Source organism: Populus nigra, chromosome 10 (assembly GCF_951802175.1).
Source record: "Populus nigra chromosome 10, ddPopNigr1.1, whole genome shotgun sequence".
NCBI lineage: Eukaryota > Viridiplantae > Streptophyta > Magnoliopsida > Malpighiales > Salicaceae > Populus > Populus nigra.
Window position 1 is genome coordinate 2912578 of NC_084861.1, and position 20977 is coordinate 2933554.

Sequence of the window (20977 nt, forward strand, 5' to 3'; positions counted from 1 at the left end):
ATTTTTTCTCCTACAAACTCTATGTTTATGTTTATCAGAAACAAAACAGAAGTTCTTAATAAACTTATAAAAATTGTCTATAAATTTAAGGTTTTATTATATCCTGAAGGTATATTGCTTTAACCCTACAGCAAATACGGTGAGGGTAATTAATATCTTAAAAACAGTCATTTTGATGCCTTAAAGCCTATTTTTTGTATCCTTGATTATTTTATTTATATGCTTTAAGAATATTTTTTGTTGTAGTAGATAAACAACAACAAATTGATTATTTATTAGGTTATACCATTAATCTTGTTCACAAAATTCAAGAGCACATTGATTATATATATCATTGAAGTAGACTGACTATAAGCGGTGTTTACGAGTTCTACATCGAATATTAAATGTTAATTATTCTCAATTCTCTACCTGAGAAATGGATGTCGGTGCGACTATTGTTGGAATATAGGTTGGAATTCTTAGATTTCAACCATCTCGCTGATGTAATGTTGTTTGAGAGAGAACATCAATATACCAAAAACGATATACAACGCACTGGAAAAGGCATGGGTCATTTGGATGCTGCTAAATTCATTCCATGGTTCGGGCAAAATGAACTTGGAGGAGATGACTTTGATGAAGTAGATGATGTAATTGGAGACTCTATTTATATACCTGTAATATAAAATAATTCTAAAATTTATTATTCTTAATTTTATATTTTTTTATTTCAATATTTTTTTTGTTAAGGTAATTGGTTGTGTTATTTTGAACTGTATATTTTATGTAATTTAAGTTTTAATTATATTATATGCATGTATATGAAAATATCTGCAATTGATCAATGAGAGTTGTTAGTTGAAACTAATAACTATAATTTTGCACTCTTTTAAATTTCCAATAATAATTAGACCATATAAATAGAAATTGATTAAGTGTTTAACATTATTTTCATTTCTATTATATGAGTTAAATTATTATTTATTTAATTTAGAATGGAGTGACAATAAAGGTCATTTAAATTGTACTAGATACTAAATTTGTAATTGGTGTCAATAATGCTTAATAACTATAATTTTGCCCTCATTTAAATTTTCAATAATAATTAGCCCATACAAATGGAAATTAATTAAGTGTTTAACATTCTTTTCATTTCTATTGTATGAGTTAAATTATTATTTGTTTAATTTAGAATGAAGTGACAATAAAAGTCATTTAAATTGTACTAGATACTAAATATGTAATTGGTGTCAATAATGCTTAATATGCCTGCATCTAAAAGTATTATTGTTGATTTGAACCATAGAGACAAACTAAGTAAAAACATTTATGATGTTTGGCATCGTAAGATTGAGTATCTCTTAGAAGAGTGTCGCACCTAGCGGCGGAGCGGCGATCTTTGATTGATTTCGAGGTCTTTGTTTTTTGTGTAAAGGGAGTCGCCACTGGTTTTTTGGTCACTAAGAACCCTAATTGATCTTTCAAAGATTCTAAGGTAAGTGACTGGTTGCGTAAAGGGAAGGTATTAGCACCCCTAGTACGCCCTACCTAAGGTAAGCTGCTTGGTGTTTGGTTTGCTTTATAATTGCTATAGTGTTGGTGTCTTCTAATCCCATCAGTTTTTCTAGGTTTGATTCAAACTAAATTTATTAAGATAGAAATCAAAGGAGGTTCCATGTGCTTTAAAAGCTCATTTTCCCCTTAGTATTTCAAGAGTTTGCGACTCGTATATCACAAGGAGGAGGGACAAAAATTTAGAAATCTAGGGTGCTTTAAAAGCTTATTTTTTTGTCTTAGTGTTTTATACGCTCACGGCTCATAAACCGTAGAGTAAAAAATTGAAATGTCCTCGATTATAATCAAGACTTCTTTCAAGGATGTGTGCGGATTTATTATTCCTAGAAAATTATTTTGGATATTTACCACTCTGGGTTTCTTTATCCAAATATTGACAGTGAATAATAACAAATTATTACCAATAATATTTTGGATATTCGTCCTTTAAGGATTTCTTTATCCAAACATTAGTGGTGAATAATAGATGAATTTCTCCTAAAATAAGATTTTTATATTTTTTAGAATATTGGTCAATACCATTTGGAGTTTTACAATCATGTTGTAAAATCCAGAAATGCAAGAAAACAAATTTTTTTGTGTTTAAGAAATCTATGCGAAAACACATTTTCAAAACTTCCAATATTTTTTGTATATAAAAAAAGAGCATTCAAAACATGTTAGGGTATTGGTCGTATGCAACATACAAGAAAACAAATTTTGATATATATGTATATTTACCGTAGTTGCGTCGAAACTGGGTATTCTAAATACGAGATTGGTATATATTTTTTTACAACATAAAAAAAATTCAGACTTTAAAATAAATATTCCAGAAAATAAATCTCTTTCTCTTTTTATTGTTTAAAAAAAGAATTTGGTCCGACCGGGTCACTTGCCTCAGCAAGTGACCGGGCTGGACACAAAAGGGGCGCAGTCCTCTTTTGTGAATGCAGAGTTACTGTTCAAGTGAATTAATTCACTTAGCCAATGGTTGCTACTTCTGGGGACAACGTAAGTGATGGCCACGCTGATTTTGGCCTTTTTTCCTTGCTTCTTCTTGTTTTCTTCTCTTCTCTTTCCCCCCTTCTCTGTTCTGCTTTTTTATTCTTTTTTTTCTTTTCACAGTAACGAACAGAACCTCCTTCTGTTCTCTGTGTTTTTTACTCTCTACCTCTCGCGTTTTTCTCTTCTATCTTTGGCTGTTTTTTTCTGCTCTTTTCTCTCTGTTTTCTCTCCTTTTTCTACTCTCTCTTCTTTTTTCCGTTAGGTCATTAGAAGAGCTTATATATAGTCTAGACATATCTCTATTTAGGAAAGATTTAATGTATTAATTCTAGGATGCAAATCCCTACTGATTTGCAGTAAAAAAATGCAAAAAGAAAACTTAAATATTCTGATTCTGATGTCTGATTTCTTTCCAGTTTTTTAGAGGATGGTGTGACTTCTTTCTTTCCTTCCATAGGGCCAGCTGCTCCCTTTGAAATGAGGCAATAAAAACATGGTTGCGGCTCCAAAAATCAGGCGTGATGATAAAGGAAAACAACAGGAATTTGCAAATAAAAAAAAAGAAAGAAATCAGATGGAAGGTGCAGCGGCAAAGTCTTATTTTCCTTATTTGATGTGGTAAAAATCCTGTCATTTATGATGATCCAGCCCCTCTCTTCAGCTTTCAATATCCTTCTTTAATTCAATCCCTTATTTTAGCACTTTTCGATTCAATCCTTGATCCAAAAAAAATTCTTCGAATCAGTACCGTGAACTTGGGCAAAAAATCCTTGTTGCGGCAGAAATCCCTACTTTCACACTAGATATTTAAACGGGAATATCTTGAGCTTCTGATATCAAAATCAAGTGATTCAAAAGCCTAAATTTATCTACATGTCTAGGACTACAACTTTGATGAAGGAGTCGAAGGGAGATAAAATCATTTTAAAGAATAGAATCTGGCAGTAATCTGGTTGATCAAAAAGGGTCTCCTGATCTGATTTAGAAATTGACAATGCTGAGAATCCAAATATGAATGAGAGTATGATTTAAGAACAAATCATCATAATTTGTGATAGAAATAGAGTCTTTAGTGCAAAAATCGGGTTGGGATCCTTCTCGCAGCAGGAATCCATGCTTTCACCCTAGATATTCAAACAGGAATATCTTGAGCTTTTGATATCGAAATCAAGTGATTCAAAATCCCAAATTTATCTATGCATCTAGAACTACAACTTTGATGAAGGAATCGAAGGGAGATAAAATTGTTTTAAAGAACAAAATTTGACAGTAATCTGGTTGATCAAAAAGGGTTTCCTGATTTGATTTAGAAACTGACAATGCCGAGAATCCCGATATGACTGAGAGTATGACGTAAGAACAAATCATCACAATTTGTGATGGAAATAGAGTCTTTAGTGCAAAAATTGGGTCGGGATCCTTCTCGTAGCAGGAATCCCTACTTTCACCCTAGATATTCAAACGGGAATATCTTGAGCTTCTGATATCAAAATCAAGTGATTCAAAAGCCTAAATTTATCTACGCGTCTAGGACTACAACTTTGATGAAGGAGTCAAATTGAGATAAAATTGTTTTAAAGAACAGAATCTAGCAGTAATCTCTTTGGTCAAAAAGGTTCTTAATTTGACAATGCCGAGCATCCAAATCTGACTAAGAGTCTGCCTTAAGATCAGTGATCCCTAGGATCCAATAAAGGTATAGGTCAATTTTTCAACATGTCATGAGTGACAAAATATAGATAAGATGGTCAGATATCATATGAAACCAAGTCAGAATCAAAGCCTAATTTGGAATAAAAAATTGCGATAGCAGCAAAATCAGTTTTTTTAGTGCAAAATTTAAGGGATTTATCCAACCTTAAAAAACAAGATAACGAAGGAATGAATTTAGCATTATGAAGACCCCTAGTCAGTCTAAGAAAACCTGATGATTTTAGCAGCAAAGGGGAAGGATAAAGAGAGCATAAAACAGCTCACACAGGGTTTTGAAAAAAAATATTTCTTTCTCTACTTTTGTCAATCCTCCAGCAAACATGAGTTAAACTCCTACACTCAGTTCAAAAGAGGTATGCACGATCTCCAGCACGTGGAGTCCAAAAATGAGTAACAACAAAGAGCAAGAAATGCTGGAAACAATCATACAACCGATGGTTGAACCTAAGAAAGGAAACACTGCTCAACATAGGCTTGATATGGAAGCATATTAAACCTTAAGTGCAAGGATTGTGTGGCTCGCATTCTAATGTTGAGCAGCATGAGAAATGATATAATGTTATGTTTTGAAAGGCATGGTTCAACCCAATTAGTTTGGGACGTAATAAAAATTTAGTATGAGAGAACCTCCACTACTAAACTTTGTTAGTTAACCCTCAAATTTGACGATTACAATAAGTGCCAAAATCAGACAATGAGGCAACATCTTACAGTTATGTCTAACATGATTAGTGAATTAAAGGGTGCTAGACATGAGATGACTGATGAACAATAAGTCCAAGTTGTTATCCCCTCTTAGGCAAGCAATCGGAAACACATCTGTGTTAACCTTACCCACAACAACAACATCAAGACATTTGATGATGTTGCTCATCATGTCTAGCTTAAAGAAGATCAACTTCACGCTGAGAAGCTTGTAAATGAGGCTTTCGTATCTGAAACTAAGATGTGTGGAGCATATGACTCTAAATATAGAAAGGGTAAGGGTAAGGGTCTCATATATAGCAAGAGAAGAATTGAAGGAAATAGTAATAGATATAAGTGCAAGCGTGGGAAAAGCAGTGGTAAGAAAGGCAAGAATATGAATTGTTTCAATTGTGGTAAACCTGATCACTTTACTCGTGATTGCACTGAGCCAAAGACTCAAAAGCAACCGATCACATAGCAAGGGATTAAACAACCTTTATGGAATTTCATCGAATTTTAAAGGGAAGTAAATACATATACATGGGAATAATACTTCTGTTGATGTGCTTGAGATCGGTACCTGCAAACTAGATTTGCAGGGTGGTTGCACACTTTATCTTCATGACATACTCTATGCTCATGAAGTTCGATGAAATCTTGTGTCTATTCTTGCTTTACTACAATTGGGCTTTAATATTGTGTTTGTTGATTGTTGCGTAAAAATATATCTGAATAATATTTTTTTATGGTTCTATTTTGTATTAAATGGTTTTATGGTGTTAGACACTGTTAATATATCTATTAATGATGATGCTTCTATTTATGTTGTTCAAAATTCCAACGCTATTATTAATAGTGATATTATAACTTAGTATGCTAAATTAGGACATATTAGGCAAATTTGATTACATTTACTGGCAAGATTTGGTCTTTTAGGATCACTTGCCAAAGAGGAATTGTTCATTTATAAGTATTTCCTTGCTGAAAAAGCAACTAGATTACCATTTGACAAAGCTAAAAGAGCTAGTAGTCCATTACAACTTATTCATTCAAACATTTTTGGCCTAATGAATGTAAGGGCAAGACATGGAAAAAATTATTTCATCATATTTATAGATGATTTCACATGATTTGGTTATGTTTATTTGATCTCACATAAGTTTAAAGCATTGTATTGCTTCATTCGATACACCAATCTAGTGGAGAATAAACTGAGCACCAAAATCAAAGCTTTAAGAACTAATCGAGGACATGACTATCTATCTGAATAATTTAATTTTTTTTATGATGAAAAAAGTATAGCTAGACAACTAACTATTCTTTATACTCCACGACAAAATGATGTAGCAGAAAAAAGGAATAGGACCCTATTTGACATGGTCAATGTAGCACAAAATCTTACCATTTATGACTTTTGACTGTATCAAGAGGTGATGTATAAATAATCATTACTTTAGAAGTATATTCTATGGTCATGGAATGATTCGACTTAAAGGAATTCTTTTAAGAAAGCGAGTTAATTCAGATCTGATTGATATGAGTGCGAAAGAAAAGACAATTTTAGTTTTATACTTGTTACTTGTATTCACCGGTCAAGATCATATCACTTGAATAAATTTGATATGATTTAGAATACTTGTAATTGTAAGGATAGATTGATTATGAAATTCTTGAGGAATTAAATTATATTCAGTCATGTGTAATTAAAAATGCTTGGGGTATATTAGTATACTTTAAGAAATAATTAATTATGAGGTTTATGTCTTCTATATGGCTTGTATTAGGTTTATATATTGGAGCTCCTGTCACTGTGTGCTTCAAGTTACATAGTCCATTTGTCAAGTATGAAATTCTTGTTTTGAAATATAATGTATTAGATAGATTTAGTCTTTCATAGGCGAGTGACAGATGTTGGTCATTGGGTTAGGTCTGGTCCGCCCATGAGGAATGGACTTGGTCCAAGTATTTAGAGGAGTTATTAAAGAAAGTAACTGCTTCCTCTACTTATATAAATAGGAACATAACCCATATGAAAAGAGAAGTTTTCATTGTTGAAAGAATATAGTTTTCTCTTTCTGTTCTTTCATCTTAGATTCTCTACATTAACTTCACAAAATTTATAAAAATATTCGTGCTTGAAATATCATTTTGATTCTAGTAATTAAAGTAACACTAAAGTAATTGATCTAAAAATAGAAAAACAAATTCTTACATCACAATTTAGTTTCCTTTCTATTATACATTTATAATTAGATTGAATAAGTGGTTATAAGTGTTTTGGCTAAAATGAATGAAAATAAAAATAAAAATTAGATATAGTTTCCCTCTCATAGAAAAAAAAATGAAAATGAGTATTTTAATGCTATATCAATCATATTTTAAAAACTATAAATTAATTTTAATTAAAAAAAACTATAAAATTTAAACTCACGAGGGACTTGTATTGTGTAAAGATGTCACATTTACATCACCGTGGATATGTATACATGCAAGTGCAGATACTGTTGAACTGAGAATTTCTGATCAGTCAAAACACATGAGTGAAATATTGGCGCCTGGCCGGACCAAATTCTGAGAAGCTTTTACTATCCTCAAAAACCCTTCCAACCTGAAAATGTTTCACTATACAGTTAATCTAGGAGCTATTCTTCACCATTTTCCAGAATACAAATACATCGTGTGATCGAAGGCTATTTCATCGTCTGGTGAAACTGAGTTGTAGATGCATGAGCTATCTTCTAAGTCACACGCCTATGATGGTTTTTTTCTCTCATTGATCGAGAGTTCAAGAAGGCAAAGGGCTATTGCCAGTACTGAGGCCTAACTGAAGATCCAAAGATTTACGACAGGCTTTCTTGGAAGCAAGCAAAGGAGAAGGCTTATCTCTGGATCTCTGATCAGCATGACTGAAAGTGAAGTTGTTACGAGTGTGTTGCTGGAAAGGAACCTGGTCAGCTGGAACGGCATCCCACTTTGAAATCTGAGAATCATTCAGATGGGAATCTTGGTATGGATCGAAACTAATCTGAGACTTCTGATCATGGAGCGTGAACTCGGGAGTAGTAGAGCAGGAGGGATCGAAGAACCATGGAGTACAAGTTGAGCCGTATTGATAATTGTAGCTGAGGTTATCTTGGTAAGGTTGAAGGTAACCGCCGAGGCTCGCCTTCCTAGCTTGAAACTGCAATAATCTCTTCTTCATTCTTTCTTTCTTATGGGCATTTTGGTGGCCCCCCAATGCCTGTGAATTTGCAAACTCCTTGAAACAATACTGGCACCCGAACTTCTTATCACCAGGCCCAGCACTTGAGCTTTTCTCCTTGACAGGTTTTGCCCTTTCAGATGACGCAGTATTTGACGAATTCACACTCTCGTGATCTCCTTCGGTAGACCCTTTCATGCTACTCTCGTTATGCTTATATGGATTCAGCTCGAAACCAAATAATCTGAGCTTCCTCTCGACTGTACAGGACTCGGCAGAATAACCATTTTGATCCCCATCCAGTATGGAAGAAAGGATGTTAGATGCTTCCTTTTCCATCTCCCTTGGATTGTAAAAGAGAAAAGAAAAGGAAACAAAGAGGAATGGATTCTGGGAACCGATGCACCGACCGGTATAGAGTTCTCAGGCTTCTCTTCCTTGCATAGCAGCAAACTCTACCCTACGGTTTCCAACGACGGGTTGCATCTCATGAGTCAGGATTAGTTTTATAATAATAACCACGACTGCCATAAACATGCAATTAAAAAACAGATGCAGAAAGAAAAGTCAGATTAGAGAAGCCTTCTAGCTCTTGCAATATATATTGATTTTGAATAAAGTATATTTTTGCATTTTATAACAGATACACTTCATACTTTCTTTATCAAAGAGGATTCAGTGTGCTTCAACGAGGAATTTCACGGTCTGGAAACAGTTTTAAATAGAGAATAACATATAATTGTAAATACACCACTTGGACATTTAAAACTTATATTCCTTCATTGATTATAAGTTATTATTTATTATATTTACAAAAGTCAAAGATACGAGAATGCAATCACCTGGTAGGAAGCGTCACTAACTTGATTTATTATTATTATTATATCTGTAAAATTTAATTCGAGTATTGACTTAAAAAAAAGTTTGAGTTATTGAATCACTAGATTAATAATATATTAAAAATAATTTATCATGTTAAATTTAAACATATCACAAATTCAACACAACTTCCAACTTTAAATTCAATACATTTTTTAATTAATTAAAAAAATAAATAACATTTTAAATACTTAAGAGTTTGATTTAACAAAACAATTCAAATATTTCAAACAAAAATCAAATTTAAAGTCTCAAATTTTAAATATTAAAATAACAACCAGATGTATAATTTCAAAAACTACACATAAATTTCTTCACTTTTAAATAGTAGAATTCAGTTGAATGAACATGTTAAGCTTTCAGATATTGAAAGAAGAGTTTTGTTTTAGCATATAGTTAACTCCGATGAGTTTGAGCAGACCATTCAATCATTAAAAAACTTGACTAGATCAAACAAATTTTATCGAGTTAAAATCTTGATTGATTCTCAACTATCAATTTAACTTAAATCACGATTTAGATCATAGGTTTTTATGGCCAACCCACCCGATTGAGTTGGGTTTTACATCAATAACTATTACACTTAACATCTAATGAGTCAGTGGATTCATGCATCGTTCTCTACCGAAGCTTAGCTTATATTAATCAACATATATAGCTCGAAGTATTATTAATAGCTGTGGGTGTCGAATCCCATCCACATGGTGTTTAAAAAATGTTTGAGGTCTGTAGAAATGGGATTTCATAGCACCAAACGAAGCTTCTTTCTAACTATTTTTCCACCCACACAAGTTGTTTTTTAGAAAAAACAACGCTTTAATTAATATGTTAATCTTGAGCATGTCTTGCAGATGCTTTTAGAATAGTGACGAGGGAGAGTAGTTGGTTGCAGAACAAATTAAGGAATGTAAGAAGTGGGTAATGATGTAAGCAATATATGCTAATAATATTGGTCTTCCATGAGATCTTAGCAAATCTTCCTAAGAGCAAGCAAACCTTATATTATATGCCCCCAAATTAAGCATATGTTTTCAGGTGAATCAAGTCATTAATTAATGTTGTTTTCTACTTAGTCAAAACATTTGTGTTGGACAGTTGTTCGAACCCACTTTTGTAGCTTTTGGGACATGTTTGAAACTGCTAGATTGTGTTGTTGTGTCCATTGTCTCTGCCCAGATCTTCCAGTGGTGGACTTCTTCCACCACTCGATCTCCCATGCTCACAATCTCCACGCCCTTTTCCAGTCTGTTCAGATTACTTTCCTGCCTCGGGAGAAGAATTCCAAGTCGGCCTGCTGTCATCAAGCATCTCAACATCCTCCATGAAGATAAAATGAGGCCACGAGAAGGAAGATTGGCTAATGGTGGCTAGGTGGGTGGGTGGGTTGGTTGGTTGATTTTAGCTCAGTTTTTTTTCAATATCAGATCCATGGATTGATGCATGATTAGGGGTTTTTTTAAAAAAAATATCGGTAAAAGTTATTTTTTAAAATATTTTTTTGTTTGACAATGTATTATAATAATATTTTTTTAATTTTTAAAAATTTATTTTTAACATTAGTAAGTTAAAATGATCTAAAAGTATTAAAATATTAATTTGAAGCAATTTTTTAAAAGTTTTTGATAAAAAACGAGTTGCACGTAACTCATAAATAAGGTCTAAAACTTCGTTTGTTTTTACGTTTTAAAAGTATTTTAAAAAAAATTAAATTTTTTTTAATTTTTTTTTTACCTCTAATTAATTTTTTTTTATATTTTCAGATCGTTTTAATATACTAATGTTAAAAAAAATTAAATATAAAAATTATATTATTTTAATATAATTTTGAGCATAAAACTTTTTAAAAAATAACTAGAAAGATTTTCCCTGCCACAACTCACCGATATCCAATCTAATTTTACTTCTTCTGGGAATCAAAAGATTTCATCCAAAGTGCGTAATGAAACCACGTAGGATGCCAAGATTGACCAGACACAAAAATGGAGAATAATTCAAGATCTGATCAATCTAAAAGGAAACGCATTACACTTATAATTCCTTTTCGCAGATTTTTTTTTTCTCTCCAAATCTTTACAAGATTCTGTAAAACATTCACGATTAAACGTAGTTGATCATATATTATAATAATTTATTATATATTTATATTTGATTATGTAATTTTAAAAAACATAATGTAATGGATGATTACAATTATACCATTTACATCATAAGCATTAATGGAATTAATCCCACTGAATTGTTATTTCATATATATCTATTCATTGAAGATTGAAGAGACTGTTGCATGTTTTTATTTTTAATACTAACATATTAAAATTATTAAAAAAACTAAAAAAATATTAATTTAATATTTTTTTAAAGACAAATATAATTTCAAAAAAATATAAAAAACAGAAATTACCGTACTATCTGAAACAAATAAGAGCATCTTCGGCCCTCTACTTTTCTAGTTCTTATTGCTTTGCTTTCAAGTAAAGGATAACAAAAATGTGGAAAGAATTAGTTGTTTAATTTTTTAGAGTGCAAGATGATTTTTACAAATGCATGTTAAAAGCATAGTTTTGAAACTTTCGGCCCTACGAGTCGAGCCGGGGGCCGGGTTATAGAAAAAATAGAGAAAAGAAAAACTTGGTGTGTTCTTGCGGGTTGACCCGGTCAAAAACCTGGTTGAAACCATTGACTTTTATTTTTTTTACTAAAACGATGTGATTTTGATTTTAAAAAAATTGATTTGAGCGACCTAGTAACTTAATCAAAACCTGAAACCCGGATCTTAAACCAGACCGGGTCTGAAAACTATGATTAAAAGTATATTAGCTTGCAATTAGAAAAACGATCGGTGTTTTTTTAAATGAAAGATTGCTTATTTTATTTAAAATACAAAAATAACCTTAAACATTTCAAAATTAACCAGCCTCAATCTTTTTGTTATATACATAACTAATATCTACCGAGTTAATAATTATAAATATTTTAAAATTAACTAAACTCAGTTATTTTATCTTAAGTATATTAGCTCTCGGCTTGAATGTATCCTAATTAAATTATTTAGTAGTTCTATTTACCAAAAAAACTATATGATGTTTTGATTATTGTTTTCTTTTTACTTATGTTTTTTTAATGATATTTACGTGTTATTTAGAAAAAGAATTCATTTATTAAGCAATTCATCTAGTTTCTTAAAAAAATATTAAATTTCTTAAAGAAAATATATGATTTAAGTTATATTCTTAATAATAATTTTAATTTAAATCATTTTATTAGTGGCGAGTCATAATAATTCATTACCAAACAATTTCGTCTTTTAATCTCACAACACGACACAAAAAAGCATAGCTAACATAAAAAACACAATAGGAATTAAAGAGACTCCAAATCACACAAAAAAGCACACATATATACATATATATTTTACTTGAAAAATATTAAATTAATTTTTTTAAAAAAAAATTCAATAATTGTAATATATTAATATTAAAAATAAAGAAATATTTTAATATATTTAAAAAAACACTTTTAAAAAATATTCTACGTTAAAAATACCTACCATAGCCTTGTAGTCAACTAGAAGGGTGTTTTTTCCATGAAAAGAAAACTTGACAACGAAATTTAGGGACAAATGCATGTGGGGGCGAGAATAAGTTTATTTGATAATTAGTATTTTATCAAAAAATCGGCGAGCACAATTGCAAAAGCGGCCGGATCATTTCATAATTCCAACCCTTACTCAGGAGTATATTTGTACTGTAGCAGTGGTTTTTTTATAAAATAAATTTTATTTAAAAATATATTGAAATAATATTATTTTTTTTATTTTTTTAAGTGATATATGACATATTTCATTAATTTACATAAATCTCATTAAAAACTATCTTCAAATCATAGTTAGAAAAAAAAAACTATAATTTATATGTTTTTTTTTTTTAATTTATCCTCTCTAATTAACTGCAACACGAAAACTACTAAAATGCTATCTATACACACTCAATCACATAGTGCCCCCAAGCAATCCTTACAACCCGCTGCTGTATGGCCTCTCTCTTTTCGATTAATCAATCGGCCTAAGCTGTCCAAGACATTTATGAAGAGTCGAGCATGAAATCTGTGATTTTTCGCTCTGTAATTTCTCAATCTGACACCAAATCTTCCTCCCTGAAGGACGCGACATGTTAAAGCATTCTTTAAAGAGCTAGATAGATGAAAATCTTGAATCGAAAGAGCACTAAACCAACATGGACGTTCTAATCTTCGAGTCAATATGACCAGGACTTGACAAATAGTTGTTTTGCAAATAAGGAGAAATTATTAGATAGATTTATAGAATGTTCGGTATTGTGATAGCAGTTGCTTTTTAAAGTGTTTTTCGCTTAAAAATACATCCAAATAATATTTTTTTTATTTTTGATATCATTACATAATTTAAAAATACCAAAAAAATATTAATTTCAAGCCAAGAAAATAATAAAAGATTTTTAAAAACACTTTTAGAACTCAAAAACAAACGGGCTCTTGATGTACTCGTAAACTAAACTATTAAACACAAAATACATTCGTGAAATCACATGGAATGCATATATCATTTGGCAGAGATCTCTATATTTTATTTGCATATCTTGTGTGTACTTGCTTAGTCTAAAGAAGATGTGGTATATTAAATCTATCTAAAAACTTCTTAGTAACGAGAAGGGATAAAGATGACAATTAATTAATTCATTTTGGAAACTCTTAAAACTTGGGAGCACCTGCGCCCCTCGTCTCTTGCCTTAATCTAATGAATTTATAAATAATGAACAGGTAAATTATATATAAAAAAATTAGTAACACTAATTAAAGAATTAAACGTAAAGTTAAACAATCCAAACAAGGGAGGATATTAATGAAAAATAAATCTAGAGAAATCAAAATTAAAAAAGTCAAAAAATAATGGACCCGCATGCTTGATCTAAAATAATCCAATCCAGGTATGTTTAGGTTTGAAAGGTCAAGCCCTCTCGTCTAGCTTCATAGCCTAAGTGAAGAAACCTGGTGACTCATCAACTTAGAATGCAGCCTGGCTTAAGCTTCATGTCAAACAGGTAAAAAATAACCCAATTAGTCAACAACACAATCATATCAGGGAAGAAACTCAATTTAATTTTTTCATTTTTATTTAAAAAACATCATTTTAATTTTTTTTAAAATCTTAAAATAATATTATTTTAAATTAATTCGAGTTAATTTAAATTAATTCACCTAACCCGATGAAATCAACTCACCTGACTAGATGGGAAGCCTCTTTTTTTTTTTAGTTTAACGTGGATGTCCAGGTCAGCTTGCGCGCACCTCGACTAATCCCACAAGTCCTAAAGTTAACGGCCATATAAGCCTCCAGTGACCATCATATGAGCAACCACAAGGCTCGAACCTGAAACCATAGAGGGAGCAAACGTCTTGGTTCCAATCTCTTACCACTGGACCACCACCTAGATGGTTTTATAACTGGTTACAGTGACTCCTGCTGTCCTATTTATGGCAAACTTGAGGGTCCTGCTTGAATCCCTAGTCAAGTCATAATCCAGGAAAAATCCATGGCATGAAATATAAAAGGAATCGAATTCGACTACAATCCACTCTTTATACTCTTATCCCTTAAATCTATGGGTTGCTGCCTTGGTTCTCCCATGATCATCTCGGTTTTGAAAATGCATCACACAGATGGGCTAGGAACGGGGTTATTTAATTATTATTTGGAGCATTTGGCAACAAGTAAACAACGGGCGTGGAAAGTTCTCACCGAGTGGCGAGTGGTGCCCACGGGCCTGATTGCTGGCAAACAAAAGTTCGAGTCAAACTCGAAAAACACCGAAGTCTCCTCTCGAGTCTTGACCACGGAAAAGCCGTCCGCTTATAAAGCGCTTGCCTAATTATCTGACACAATCCATATAGCATTCATACGACAATAGCTAACTAAGAGTGTATCTCCATTACATTAAAATAGAACTACATGAAAATTAAGAACCATGTTTATGGGAAATAAAAATTGCATCTCAAAATTCTCCTCTATATATTTAAATAATAATAAATAAAAACTAACCAATGGAGTAATATCTTGGAAGCAAATATTTGACAATCAATTCACGGGTCATTCCTAGCCTAAAATGAGGAGAAACGCGCAGGATAACACTCCACAAAAAGATTGTTCTACAAGAGCTTCTCATTTTAGATTACAACCTAAATAATCCCAGCATAACTAGAATTTTAAGGTGCAACTGTCAAGGTTGCCTTTTAGAACGAGGTAGGAGTGCAAGAAGAATCTTCTTTCTTGGCCCCTGCATTTCAGAAAACGTTAAAAAGAAACCAACATTAGTGTTAATGATCACTGACGTGCAAATTTAAGAATAATTATGAGCATGGACATCCCAAGCATAGTTATAAGACTTGCTGCTGGTCAACCCAGTGACCCGCCAACCCAGAGTCTGGCCTATCTCAAGTTTTACATCGAACAGGTCTTTTTTACAAAACAATGTCTTTTAAGGATTTTTCTTAAAATACATTACTTGTGTTGACCCGCAGGCAGGCAGATCAACCGTGACTTGAGCCTTGGGCCAAGTCAACCCTGGTTAGGCTTTTGTTTTGATAAGCAAAAGGAAGTACATCTGATGTTTTTCTAAACGAATGGAACAATGATCATTCATTATGTGGAACACAACTTGGTACTTCAAGGTACCATGAATCTACAAACCTCATTTTGCTCAATATTTTCCAAATTTTTTTGACATAAATATTATTCACTTTAGACCAACAATATTTATTCAAAAGATGAGAAATCCACCAAGCCCTCTCCCATTAATAGTTTTTGAAGTGCAAAAACTCTCTTCATCTCTGAATGTGATGCAGAGAGCAAAACAAGCAAAATTTATCTCTTTCTGTAGACAAAGGGTATTTTTGTAATTGGAAAATTTGCTGGAAAATTATCCTAGTCTAAGTTATTTTCTATTTAGTATTCTGTTACTTCAAAAGAAAGTAGCTTTGTTAGGTTTTTCCTATTCTAAATAGATTTTTATATAGGAAAATGAGTCCTTGTTGGACTAGGAGCACTAGCATCTCTTTATAAAATTCAATATTTTAATGGAAGTTGATTAATAAAATTCCAACAACTTGCCTTTGATTGTGATTCAATCTACCTTAGATGCGACTTCTAAGAATCCTAGGTATGAAGGCTTAGGTTTTTTCTATCCTTCCTAGAAACCCTATTAGCTTAACTAATATTTTCTACTATTCCAGCGGAAAACTCACATCAATATCCTCTCACATATACCTAATCAACCCTACATCAATTACCCATCAATATTCAGCCTAACATTTCCTAAAATACTGCTCATGACACTGTTCATAGCCCTCAACAGCCTCTAATCCAAAACAGCCCTCTAAGCTGTGCCACATCAGAATGACCAACACGACAAACTTACATTAAATTGAAAAACCATCACTAGTAGTGATAACGACAATGACAACGACGAGTGTACAAGACTGCTAAGATAAGATATCATAAAAAAGGGCTTTCGTTTTCTTTTCTTTTTTATTTACAAAGGAGAGGCTCAAACTTGAAACCTCTTCAGTGGAGGGATATATAGATACCATTGAGTTTGTACAATAAAGCAATTCATCCAAACAAATAATAGATTAATCATGCATGCTTCAAAAAAATTTGCATCAACATTTTAAATATCATAAGAAAGAAAAATTCTTGAGATGCAGAAAACATGAGCATGAAACAGAATTGGAAATCATATGCGTTGCAAACTAACAGCAAAGATAGCAGACAGATAAAGGAAAATTACCATAGGTATCCCCAGCTCTTTAAGGTCCCTTTCCCCCATCTGCTTCAATGCAGTCATATCTATCTGTTTAATAGATTAAACAAATCTTAAATTAGGTGACTAGGAAAAATTCCAGTATGTGATATGTTCTTTTCCTTGTTCCTTCAAACAGACCGTAAAAACTTCAGAAATTGTGAGTAGCAATCACAAAGTTCACAAGGGAAGCACGCAAACAGCCAATCAGTAAACTTTCTGTTTTGCTTGAATACACAAACTAAAGAAGCCCTCACCAGCACATACAGACCCTAAAAAACCCAATTCATAACTGTCACAACAGCAACAATAATCTCTGGCTTCTCAAAACATAGATCTGACCATACAAGAATACAAACATATGTATAATTACATGTCACCCAGAAATTTCTTAGGTATAGACATGTCATGCAGGTGTGAAACAAAATAACATGACATGTGGATGACAATCCTAACAAAAAAAATAATACAATTGCAATGTAGTTCCACTTATTTTTTTGTCCTTGCTCCATGGCATGAAGCCCCATAGCAGTCAAATTGCACACATCTATTAACCTTCATGTTACACATAAAATAAAGTGCATTTATAAGACACATAAGAAGACAGCATCTATATTCTAAGCAATTTTTATTAAAACAAGGAATATTTGACATACTTCCTCAGCCTTGAAAAGAACAACGTATTTCCCTAATCCCAATGAATGCAGTAAGCCTTCAACAGTTTGTTGTTCTTCTGCCTACATAGAAACCAGAAATAGATAAGAAGTTAATAGATGTTTTAAGAGTGAAAGGGGATATATTAAGAAAATTTGGGTTGTCCTTAAAGAGTCAGTTAGCTCCATAAGTTACGAATGACTTGCACTCGGCTCACTTGAACACAAAGGAAACTATCACCCCCTCTGATCCTACAAGAGTGTCCTGTTTAACTTTACACACATTTTAACAGAACTCAATACATGTAGAGCAACTCTATGTTTTCACACACCTTTTTAAGAGTTATTATTGAGCAATTATTATTCAAAATGAGGGTATTGTAGAAAAATAAAGCAACTATTCTCTAACTAGACATATATTTCAGGACAGAAAATCAGAGAAAAATAAAGCAACTATTCTCTAACTAGTCCCACTTTCAGAATCAATAGCAAGCCAGAATTATATCTGGAAATCTGACTGAGAACTAAATTTTCAGCAAAAGTGGAGCCGTGCTATTGGCTTAGGCCACCTGTCCTCCACAATTTCAATTCAACCATTCTTTAGACTCTGAATAGGCCAATCAAATTAGCTATCAAGATTTCCTGGTTCAGCAAAAGTCTCTTGTGCCTGGTCATAAGGATCCAAATAATGTCATGTTATATAGCTGGCCTAGCTCACTGATCCCAACCAGAATTTTCCCTTAATCTTGCCATTTCCTCTTATATTTGCGTTTGCAATTTTACATTGTCTTTTCTTCCTTTTGTCAGGTAGATATGCTGGAAAATTTTTCAACATATAGGTATATGCACAGCTCCCCCTCACATTCATTATTCGCAAGCATAAGAATTAAACTGCCAGACCATATCCAATACAGAAAATTCACCAGCACATGAATTAGTCATAGCAGGGATGAAATGGTTAAAGCTAGCACAGCTAAACTAGCTAAATATTTCAGTGTAAGCATAGGAACAAAAATCTTCCCTTTTCTGTAAGCTAATATTGCACGCAACCACAACTAGTATAACGCAAGTCAAGATAGGTTATACAATATGCAACAAATCAGTCAAAATAGCCAGCTGCATCATGTGCTTTGAGTGTGCAATGCAGGTGTTAGTAAAATCAGAAGACAACAAACTAGTACCACATATGAACTCTTCTGCACAATGCCACTTGGAGGAAGATGGCCCATGAGCGGTACCACAGACTTTGCAGGCACTGTTGGTGATGGCGATAGAGGCAGCATGGCAGACTTTGTAATGAAAGTAGTGGAGCTACTCACTGACCTCGGTGTATCAAGAACATCTTTATTCATATACGGAACTGTTCTAACAGCATCATATGTCCTGTTCAAAGGCCTTCTCTGTAGATTATCCATGTTTCTGGGTGGCGACAAACCCCTGGAAGAACTCATAACTCTATCTGGAGATCTTCGTCTTATATGATCCAAAGTCCAAGGAGAAAAGGAATTTCTAGAGGAATCCATGTGGTGTAAAACATCTGCACTTCTTGTGGGAGGAATTCTCCCTAAGATGCTAGTGTCCTTTGGGTCAGGCAGGCGGTGCCGTGCATCAGGATTACTGAGCAGAGGGCCTGAAGACCGGACTGTCCTAGAAAGCTTTTCACGAAGGTCCATGGTTTTCTGGTCATCGTCACTTTGAGTTCTACTAAATACATTTTTTTGCATGAGTTTGTAACGTAGGTCATCTTTACCAATGCGAGCATCTTTGTTATTCAAAATCACACACAAAGGTCGGTCAGTTATCAGGAAACATGTACAAAAATATTCAATGCAGTAGAATAAGGCTACTAGTACCTTCCACACCATTAGCACCTAAACTTGTCAAACTGTTGTCCCCTCTTTGCCTGCACCAAGGAAAAAAAAATCACAACATCCTCCACCTAAGAATTGCGAAGTATAACACTGTTCCAATAACATCAAACCGCAGAAAAACAAAAGACAAACACCAAACACACCGTTTGTTGCTAAGTTGGTTTCCATGCAATGACAAAATGTCTGAATTACTCCCTAATCTTTCCATAACAGACCGCTTACTCCGAGCACCTTGCTGAGAATTAGAATAATCATCCGATACCGTTGCAGCTCTCTTCACCACCTGTAAGGTTACTCACACCTATGAGTCAAATCAATTATACAATACCCGCAGGTATCTTCTTATCATGGAAGCATTAATACCAGTATTTTTCTTTTTTTATAAAAAAATAATTTCTATTTCTACAATTTTTCTCCAATACTACACAAACAATAAAAATCAAATTCCTCTCCAAGCAACAATAAAGCCTTCCATTAAAACAAATCATGAATTCATTTTTTAATATAAAAAGAAAAGGAAAGGAAAAAACCCTAATTTTCAGATTGAAGAAAAAGAAAAAGAAAAATACCTGACCACCGCGCCCAAGTGTAATAGTGACGCGAGCTTTGGAAGTTTCTGACATGTCAAAATCCCCAAATACAAAACCCTAGCTAGTCAAATTCAAATTATATGAATACTCAACTGGTATGTATGGACGGATGGTATAAATATGATTACAGAACCATTGTTTAACATGACTAACATCAAAACCCTAATCTCGAAGTTGGCAGCAGAAAGATTGGCTTGTCTCAGAAATTTTGGAAGACGTACTTGAGAGGGATAGGAGAGGAAAGAAGCGGAGACGCCTACCTCGCAACCAGTACTAGTGTTTTATCAATTTCATTTTCTTCCTTTATTGAGCAAAAATGCAAGAGGAGGAGGAACCTGTTTGTGTTTTCACTTTTCAGTAATATCTTACTATTAATTATAATATTAGCCCTTCTACTATTAGATATTATTAAATAGTTCCCTTGCTGTTAAATGACTAACAGATCAATGCCCAAACTATTGTTTGATGCATGGATAATTAATTGTTAATGAATGGAGTTGAAAATATAAGGATTTAATTGTAACATTGTGACATTTTAAGAATTTAATTGCAGTACATGCAAAACTATTAAAACTCAATATAACTTTTGCTAAAATCCCATATGCCTTGTCATGATTTGTACGTTGTTTAAGATTGTTGTTGGGATATATTTTAAAATAAATTTTAAAAAATATAAAAAAATTATTAGTTTGATGTATTTTCAAGTAAAAAATATTTTAAAAAACAATTTTAATTACACTCGAAAACATGCATGTTATTTTTCTATAATATCATCACTAACCCGACACCTCAAAACTATAATTATTAATTCCGTCATAACTTATAATAACTTATAACCTAGCCTAGTTGTATTTTCTTTTCAATCGATTTGGAAGCTAACAAAGTTAATTTAAATAATTTAATGAATCAACTCGTAATATAATTTAAATGGACAAGATTGATTGAGATTTAATTCAGTGAACTTCAATTTATTTTTTTAATTTTTATCAAAAACAATATCATTTGT

The 20977-nt window shown here is 32.6% G+C and overlaps 2 protein-coding genes across 5 annotated transcripts; both read right to left on the reverse strand.

Moving 5' to 3' along the window:
• Positions 1 to 7357: 7357 nt before the first annotated feature.
• Positions 7358 to 8777, reverse strand: LOC133704066 (zinc finger protein 5-like). Its single transcript, XM_062128803.1, has one exon. The coding sequence runs from the start codon at positions 8483 to 8485 to the stop codon at positions 7730 to 7732; it is 756 nt and encodes a 251-aa protein (XP_061984787.1). The 5' UTR covers positions 8486 to 8777; the 3' UTR covers positions 7358 to 7729.
• A 6267-nt stretch (positions 8778 to 15044) lies between these two features.
• On the reverse strand, positions 15045 to 20332 carry LOC133705629 (uncharacterized). 4 transcript variants are annotated; one of them, XM_062130935.1, is made up of 8 exons: positions 20232 to 20332; positions 19951 to 19997; positions 19525 to 19664; positions 19364 to 19413; positions 18692 to 19272; positions 17514 to 17594; positions 16846 to 16908; positions 15045 to 15333 (listed from the first exon to the last, which is right to left on the reverse strand). In XM_062130935.1, exons 3-8 carry the CDS (start codon positions 19587 to 19589, stop codon positions 15277 to 15279), a joined length of 897 nt encoding a protein of 298 aa, XP_061986919.1. In that variant the 5' UTR covers positions 19590 to 19664; positions 19951 to 19997; positions 20232 to 20332; the 3' UTR covers positions 15045 to 15276. The 4 variants fall into 4 exon arrangements, with proteins under 4 accessions (XP_061986919.1, XP_061986921.1, XP_061986917.1 ...); XM_062130937.1 differs by having other exon boundaries at positions 20193 to 20307; XM_062130933.1 differs by having other exon boundaries at positions 19951 to 20028; positions 20232 to 20289.
• Between the last annotated feature and the right edge of the window lie 645 nt (positions 20333 to 20977).